Source organism: Coccinella septempunctata, chromosome X (genome assembly GCF_907165205.1).
Source record: "Coccinella septempunctata chromosome X, icCocSept1.1, whole genome shotgun sequence".
Lineage (NCBI taxonomy): Eukaryota > Metazoa > Arthropoda > Insecta > Coleoptera > Coccinellidae > Coccinella > Coccinella septempunctata.
In genome coordinates, this window is record NC_058198.1 from 6,537,879 (window position 1) to 6,547,199 (window position 9,321).

General features: G+C 33.7%; 1 protein-coding gene across 2 annotated transcripts; it reads right to left on the reverse strand.

The window, feature by feature from the left end:
* Window positions 1–1,730: 1,730 nt before the first annotated feature.
* On the reverse strand, window positions 1,731–6,588 carry LOC123321319 (WASH complex subunit 4). 2 transcript variants are annotated; one of them, XM_044908785.1, is made up of 13 exons: window positions 6,430–6,588; window positions 5,911–6,047; window positions 5,690–5,846; window positions 5,297–5,478; window positions 5,020–5,241; window positions 4,682–4,906; window positions 4,429–4,602; window positions 3,958–4,375; window positions 3,667–3,905; window positions 3,287–3,615; window positions 2,565–3,055; window positions 1,916–2,505; window positions 1,731–1,861 (listed from the first exon to the last, which is right to left on the reverse strand). In XM_044908785.1, the coding sequence occupies exons 1-13, from the start codon at window positions 6,476–6,478 to the stop codon at window positions 1,805–1,807; spliced, it is 3,270 nt and encodes a 1,089-aa protein (XP_044764720.1). In that variant the 5' UTR covers window positions 6,479–6,588; the 3' UTR covers window positions 1,731–1,804. The 2 variants fall into 2 exon arrangements, with proteins under 2 accessions (XP_044764720.1, XP_044764719.1); XM_044908784.1 differs by having other exon boundaries at window positions 5,297–5,481.
* Between the last annotated feature and the right edge of the window lie 2,733 nt (window positions 6,589–9,321).

Here is a 9,321-nt window from a genome sequence, read left to right on the forward strand (position 1 = left end):
ACAACCTTTTTGGTTCTTTCAATCTTGACTTGCACAGAGTATTCTTGAATGTATTATGGTATATATTGCCTCCTCAATCAGTTTTCTTTTTTGTAAAGTTGGACTGATTGAAGTCTACATTCAGAGTACTCCTGCCAAAGGAGTAAGAACTAGTTGTTATTCACCAGTCCAATTTTTCCTATTGATGTCAGTCGTTAATTTGAGTATTCAATTTCTCATTTTCGATAACATTTGTTGCGATTGACTTTAGCTTTAGATATATTTCTAATTCAAGTTATCTTGCTAATGAAATAAAGGGCACAGCAGAGTTTCTAAAATTTTAGTCTCCATGAGTGGGGATTGAAAGACTGAAATTGAGTCTACAAGGGAGAAAGTACATTTACATCACATATAAATCTATATTTTTTGAAATAACCAGCACTCTCAGGTTTTTTTTTGTTACTACCGCTCTTCAATCTTTTATGTAACTTAATTTATTATCTATTGGATATTCCTCGATTTTTCACTCCTTGTTCCAAGTTTTATATCAGTATGAAGCCCATCCCTTTTTTATTTTTTCTACTAATTTATTAATTTGATGTGATACATTTTCATCTCTGAAGACTGTAGCACTATATTTAGCTCCATTTCTTCTGCTGGTACATCTTATTTGTAATATTTAATTAACTTAACTGTGTAGCTATGAAGTGGATGTTGAAAAAACTTATCATCATTGTGACTAAATTGAAGAAATCCGTATTCTTAGTGTGATTGCATTATTCTGCTTAATGAGATTTGAAAAATTGGGAAATATACAAATCGTTCCAGTGTAACTGTATAACAGACAAGTATGGTTTTAAATTATGTGTTCATAAATGAATCCATCTCACTGTTATGTAAGTGGACAGAGCAAGGTCAGATAATCATCAATTTAATTTGATCTTGGCTGTGTCGAGCTCAGGATTCCGTTATGGATATAAAGAAATGATAATGTGGCTAATAATTGATGTAATCCCAGTGAAAATATTTCCTCACAATTTTACCCAATCAAATGATTTGTTATCGATTGTTGTAATTCTTCTGAATTGAAATTTTATTTGTATCTTGTTAATGTTTGCAGATTTACTTAAATGGCTTGATAATATGAAAAATCGACTTGTCACAATTATAGCAATATTATAAATGTTAAATTTACCGCTGATGTACCATTCCATTTGGAGAAATTGATAGAATCGGATTTATATCGTAGAATGTACATATCAATTTCTGTTTGTTTTTTTTATAAATATATTGAAATTTGTTACATAACTATTGCATTCTTCATCTTTCAATTGAACTATTGGTTTTCATAGGCGAACATGGCTTGGGCAAGTAATGCCTGGTAAAATAATTGTGATTAAGTATACAATTAAATCCATGTGAGTGTGATCTGCAAAAGGGAGTAGATTAATATGGAGTCAATACTAAATTTCCCACATTATAAGGTAGAATCCCATTTGTTTTTTATTCATTCTTTGAATGTTGGATTCCTTGCAAATTCAGTTTTTCCAGATTTCACAGAATTGCAGGTATAAGTTGTTGAAACAATTAATTTTTTTCTTGTTCAACCAACACAAAAAATCGGTTTTTCTATTTAAAAACACAAGGGTGGTTACTTCTATATAAAATGGTGTAAAAGATCACCAAATTGGAAGAGGATAGCTCTGAGTATTCAATTAATTTTCAGTGAACAGATGAAGTAAACTAGTGAAAACATAATTATAATATATTTAGGAGTACAACAGATATAATCACATTTTATAATAATGATAAATTCTTCTCTCTTTCAGGATTGAAAAAATATTCGTGCACTTTTATAATTACAGTACAGTAGTTGAAACTCCTGAAAAAGAAAGAACGTTATTTCAATAGCATATACCGAGTGAAGCCAACTTACTCTCTCGTATGTTGCTATTCTCCTTTCAGTCAAAGATAATGTTTGTTGAAGTTTATCATCATCTTTATTTTCTCTCATTCTTTGTTCCAAAACATTCTTCTTCTGTGTCGATAGTTTGTTTTTCACTGAATGAAACCAATGCAACGAATCGAAATTACCCTCTTGTTCTAGTAGTTCTATTATAAAAGCCAGACCCATTGCAAAACCGTCATCAGTGAAAGCGGCATCATTTCTATTTTTGTTCAATCTCTCCTTACAGGTTATTGTGTTTTCCACGAAGTTGATGGTTAGAGCAGGAATGATGATGAAGAAATTTTTCAAATGCACATTTTTTGTGTCGGTGAAAATAGGTCGAAATACATTAACAAGTAATTTGAAATACTCAGTGGCTTCCTCGAAATTATCCAGCAGTATATTCAACTCGTGGTCGAACTTCGATTTAGCTGTTTTTGTGAGATCCGGCATATTTTCGTTGATAATCTCACTGGAAATATGTTCGATTTTCTTCAAATCTGGTATAAAACAAGTTCCTTCAGCTAAACATCTTCTTCCTCCTGATCGAATGAGTCTTACATAACCCATGGCATTACCTAAGAGGTGTGTGTAATTCATAATGATTTAATATTAAAAACTTAATTCCTAGTCATACCTATGTGTGATATAAGTTTTCGGAATAAATCTAGGTAGCTCTGACCATTCTCATTCAAACCAAGTTTTTTAATTCCATTGTTGAACTTTTCTGCTCTTTCATATGGGTACATTTGATTTATTTCCATTTTATTTGTATGAAAATATTTCAAATCCTTCAATAATCTCGATTTAATTTGTTCGTCGAACATGAATTGCGAAAAGATGAAAAACTTTTTTTGTAAAAATTGGTAGGTGAAATTCACTGTAGTATTCATAATACCAACACCATGGGTTCTAATGGAATTTGCAATATGAGAAATATTGATGGTATTCAAATGTTTATTGGTACTTTTCTCTTCAACGAAAACTTGGGAATTCAAGTTGTAGAGATACTTGCTCACAAACACATTGATATTCCTCATTATTTCCAAAACATCCAGACCTTGTTCAATTCTTTGCATAGGAAGGTTGTCTTCTATAGTTTCAAGATTGTATTGCAGGCTGGCTAATCTACAAAATCAATCAGATTTGAAAACTTGGAGCTACAATTTCTTTTTTTTTCTAATAGCTGTACTCCTTTTTTTTCTTCAATATATAGCCTGTTGAATATCAAATGAAAATTTGGTATTTTTTGTGAATTTCCAGATTCTTACAAAATTGAACTATGGCTTACATATCTGTTTGCTCAAAAAAAATTCAGCATACTTTAATTTTTAATATATAATCAAGTTATTATTTTACCTTCTCATTTCTCCATAGGTCTGCCAATCGTGAAGAACAACTGTGGTCAAGTTGTAAAACATCGTACTCAAATAATGTTCAGTCTCGTTTTTTGTACTACAGAGATTATTCTGTAATTTAATAGGTGCTGCTGTTGAAAAATTGAAGAATATGTAATTTGAAAATGGATCTGACGGTGGCAAAACCAAATGCAAGTGAGTTTGAAGCCTTAAATTGGTCTCAACATTTTGTATAAGAGGATCCAAGAAATTCTGTTTGATGAATTCTTCAATTGTATCAACAGCCCCCTTGTTCAAACTTGAGCAGTCATCGAATGCAGCCACCATTAACTGCAAAAAAAAAGTTTTGCTTCAGAAGAAAAGAGCAAGTATAGAACTCACATAAAATCTTGATAAATCTGCTTTATTTTCCAGAAGTTTTGAGAAGTATGTAGGTATCAATGATTCGAGATGTTCATATAGAAAAGAACAATTCAGTGTTTCACTGAATAGGCTGGGTATGGAATTAATTAATTGAAGACGATTTATCACATATTTAATTTCTTGGGAAGTGTCTTTCGATATCCCACTTGCTGATAATGCTAACTTTGCAATTAATAGCCGATCTCTTGTATTAGGACCTGAAATTGTAACTTTTCATGACAAGATCTTTTTCAGAGAATGGATTCATACCTTTTATAGCTTGTTCACATATTGAAAGACCTGAGATAACATCTAACTGCTTTTGTTTGTAAGACTTATCCTGTGTGAGATTTTTTTTGGCTGTCAATACCAAGGAAAGAGCTTTATAAGTCAGATGCTGAGATAAAAGCATAATCAAATAAGTTTGTGGCATCAAATTCTTTGTTAATAACAACTGGAAACATTTTAAGATTTCAATCAATCTGCAGAAGGCTAATAATGGTGATTTCCCTATAGGCACATTGTGGAGTGCATGTAGTCCTAAAATCCATTTGATGAGCTCATTCGTTTTTTTCACAATCTTCATGGCCTCGATGATAATTTCGGTAGCCTCATGTATATTTTTCAGATCGACAGCAGTCATGTCTTGATTAATTACTCTTTCCAAATTCATCATACATAAGGAGGCCTGTGGGGCAGAATTAAAAAATTTCATTTCTATATTTTATTTTCATTCACTACCTGTAAGGCAAGGGCGTGACTTTCCTTCATTATGTTCAGATTTTTTGAATTGAGTGTGTTGATTCTCATGCTCAAATTCTGAGCTGATATATATTTTGCAAACATTGGAACTTGTTTTAAAAGAAACTCATCGGAATACCATATTCTCTTTCCTGCTAATGTACAAAAATTTCTCTGTAAAGAAATTTTATTATTATTTTATGGATAATTCAGATTGAACATATAGTAAAAAGAAATTAATGGTTCAACTAACTTTTCTGTTAACTTCCAGTAATTTTTTAGCCAATTTTTTTTCAATATCGCCATATAAGCTACAATAAAATGCAATAAGTGCATTAGCTTGTAACCACAATTGTGTGAATAAGATGCTATCCTCATCATGATCCAATTCATTCAGTATTTCTGTTATATGGGCAGCAAACTCTGAAGCAACTCCAGGAAAGCAAATGCATGTAGAAGCACAATAACTCGTAATATCCTGAAAAATTTTTCAGCATTATATATTTCATAATTCAAACTAGTTGGAAGACGACCTGAAAAAACAAATCTGAAATCTAGAGTCAGAAAAGATTTATACAGTATTCTGTTCACCTGGAATATATTTCCTGTGAGTAGCATGTTCTGTACATCCTGTATGTTTCTCTCCAAGAATTTCAATTGGTCAGTAGAAAAACTGAATTTCCTATGATCATGCATTAAATTTTTCACTATAATTAAATAATGTCCAAAGTATTGTCTTATCATCGGAGAGTCAAGTAAATTCTCTATGACTATAAGACAAACAAGGAGATCAGCTAAGTGATCAATACTTTCCTGAAAGTAGACAGTCCAAATTATTTCGTAGGTGAACAAATAACAGAAAACGTACAGAAAAATTGGATCCACTATTCGAGGAATAAAATCCGTTACCGACCAACGAATTGAGCTGAGATAGAAGTAATTGTATGACATGCTGAGATCGAAACACAATTGATGAAGTTTTTTGAAGTTTTCCAAAGAACTTCTGGATGAAGTTTAATGTTGGTTTTTCGTATGTGAATTGATTTGTCACTGCTGAAAATTTCAATTTATACTTTCCAACTTAATAGACATTCTTATTCAACATAATATAATGACTCAAGTCTTTACAGATCAAAGATCCTAAGAGACTTTAGTTAATAATATTTCACTACTTGCCCCTTACATATCTAGTTCAAAAAAACTGAGGTGTATTGTATATTGATGAGATATAAGTCTATAAGAACAGAATAATTCCACATACCTTCAAGATGAACAAAATGCTGATACATTTCTTCGGCTTCTTCTATAATCAAGCTCATCTCATAACAAATAGAGGCTAAGCTAGCTAGCATTTTAGCTAGTAACTTGTTATCAGAATTCACCAAATTCAAAATAGAAACATTTTCGTTGCACTTTGTCTAAAATCCAAGAGAAATATGTTTCAGTATGTGTTGACCAACACAATTAAATTATTCATCATACCTCCAATGTGATGAGTTCATTAGGATCATCAAAAATATTGGAAATAAAAGCTAATTTATTTTTGAACTTTGTGATATCTCTGTTGAAGGTATCAGAAAATACACCATATTGATATAACTGATTTTTTCCAATAATTTCTGAAAACAATTTGAAACAGAATCTTATATTCAAGAAAATAATCTCAAGGAGTATACATATTAATGAATCGGTGGACTTCGAATCCTAAGAGCTTTATAAGGAGATCTACAACAATCAGGATTCTTTTGCAATATAAATTCTTGATCTTTCTTATTGCTCCTATAGGTGATTGTATCGTAGATTATTTGAAACAGTGTTTGGACAAATTTAGACAGAACACAGGTTTTCAGTCTCTCAACTTGCCCATACTCTTTTCATTAAGTTGAGACGAAGGTTTTGGTTTTATAGACAAAAAGTTGAAGTGTATATCCAAAGAAGAACTAGCATTTTGAAAAAGGGGCTATTCTCTAGGCAGTTCTTAATATATTGTTAAGAACTTACTGCATGTATCAGAATTAAGTTTTTTTTCTGAGAAATTACATTCCGGCATTATGTTTGCAAAAATGGTGAATTTCTATCAGTTTTCTCCTATGAAAATAACCAAAATAGAAAATATTGTTAGCAGAGATAATATAACCTAACCTAACTCAGCATTAATTATAAGGTTAACCAAAGAATTGGCAAAGATTAATATTCGAATTTGAAAAAATTCTGTGCTCATCTTGCAGAGTACTTTATAGTTTGGCTACCCACCTAGTTTAGTTCAATAAACACCTGCTAGGTGGCGCCACCCGCCTACATAATACTCACTGTCCGACTCCTCCAGCCTTTAAGTATAACACTTTTCAATGGCAACCTCAATTGGGCCCCGTGCGCGGCCATGAACGGATCTAGGAGGCGGTGGTAAGTTGTTAGCGGTAAGTCCTCGAAGATGGCTACCTCGTAGCTGTCTTGGGGCACGCAGACTTTGACTTCGAGGTCAAGTACACCTAGTGCCTTGACCTTTGAAGTGGAATAGTCGACTTCTGCGCTTACGATGCGCACGTCTTGCTGACAGAAATACTTTAAAATAATGAAAATAGTTTTCCGCCATATTTGTTTTGATGTGTCACGTGGTCGGTTTGGTTGGATTACTTTTCGTACGGCCCCTGTATATTCTGAACGAAATTATTTTTTGCTTGTCCCCGTATAAATTCGGAAAAATACTTTTTGTGCGACCCCCGTATAAATTACGATCGAAATACTTTTTTGGTTGCCCCCGTATATTCAGTCCCGATTTCGACCGGCTCCGAGAGAGCGACAGCAGCGCCACATTTTCAGTTCATTTTGACCACATTTTGCGGCAAAGTGCTGAACTAACGGCAAAATCGCCTACTAATTCTGACCCCACAGGATTTCGCTGGCATTTCATGGGCATATGCATGGGAATTTTATGAAGGAAATTTTTACTCGGATAATTTTTTTTTTGCTTTCACTTCACGTGGGGTATTCCAAATGGGCTTAAATCAAATTATTTCCTCGTTTTTTCCAGAAATTTCCCTGTTTTTCGGGATTCAGTGGGATTTCATGGGCAGATGTATGGGAATTTTATGAAGGAAATTTTTACTCTGATAATTTTTTTTTTTGCTTTCACTTCACGTGGGGGTTTCTAAATAGGGTGAAATCGAATAATTTCCTCATTTTTTCCAGAATACTAGTTCTTTCTCCGGGATTCAGTGGCCCATGAATGGGATTTTTATGAAGGAAATTTTTACTCGAATGATTTTTTTTTGCTTTCGCTTCAAGTGGAGTATTTCAAATAGGCTCAAATCAAATTATTTCCTCTATTTGTAAAATTCCTACTAGTTTTTCCAAAAATTCTAAAGACACATTTTCATCGCTTGATCCTTGATTTAACTGAGGTTGGATTGAAGATCATAATAATATAATGTTTCTAGTCATGTTGGAATATTTTCAAGAATGTCTGAAGAAAAATGTGCTTTTAATCCTTGATCCAGATTCCGTTGGATTGAAGATCAATTGGTCCTATATGTCTCTAGTCATGGCGCAATATTTTCAAGAATGTCTAAAGGAAACCTTCTCTTTTCATCTTTGCGTCTTGCGTTTTTTCGATCGGAATCAAAAATCGAAAGTTTTAGATATTGAAGTGCCGTACATGTTTTCTGGATAATTCGAGGTCTCTGATTCCAAATCTGAGCTCAGTTTTGACGAAAAAAAATTTATTTCGGCTGCTAGGGGTCTACTAAAATTTCAGCTCTTCAAAGGGGCGTAAAACGAAAAATAATTCACTTGAAGAAGAACCGATTGCAGTTTCTGATAGAGAAAAGCCTAATTGAACTATATTTCGAATTTCAAGACGATACGAAAAAAATTTATTTTGACTGCTATGGCCCACCAAAGTTTCAGGCGTAAAACGAAAAATAATTCACTTGAAGAAGAACCGAATGCAGTTTCGGATAGAGAAGAGCCTAATTTAACTTTATTTCGAATTTCAAGACGATACGAAAAAAAAAGCCAAAAACCAAATTTCCATCCCTCTGAATTCCGAAGAACTGGGAAATTACTGGAAAAAACGAGGAAATAATTTGATTTGAGCCTATTTGGAATACTCCACGTGAAGTGAAAGCAAAAAAAAAAATTATTAGAGTAAGAATTTCCTCCATAAAATTCCCATTCATGGGCCACTGAATCCCGGAGAAAGAACTAGTATTCTGAAAAAAATGAGGAAATTATTCGATTTCACCCTATTTAGAAACCCCCACGTGAAGTGAAAGCAAAAAAAAAATTATCCGAGTAAAAATTTCTTTCATAAAATTCCCATGCATCTGCCCATGAAATGCCAGCGAAATCCTGTGGGGTCAGAATTAGTAGGCGATTTTGCCGTTAGTTCAGCACTTTGCCGCAAAATGTGGTCAAAATGAACTGAAAATGTGGCGCTGCTGTCGCTCTCTCGGAGCCGGTCGGAATCGGGACTGAATATACGGGGGCAACCAAAAAAGTATTTCGACCGTAATTTATACGGGGGTCGCCCAAAAAGTATTTTTCCGAATTTATACGGGGGGGCAAGCAAAAAATAATTTCGTTCAGAATATACAGGGGCCGTACGAAAAGTAATCCAACCAAACCGACCACGTGACACATCAAAACAAATATGGCGGAAAACTATTTTCATTATTTTAAAGTATTTCTGTCAGCAAGACGTGCGCATCGTAAGCGCAGAAGTCGACTATTCCACTTCAAAGGTCAAGGCACTAGGTGTACTTGACCTCGAAGTCAAAGTCTGCGTGCCCCAAGACAGCTACGAGGTAGCCATCTTCGAGGACTTACCGCTAACAACTTACCACCTCCTCCTAGATCCGTCCATGGCCGCGCACGGGGCCCAATTGAGGTTGA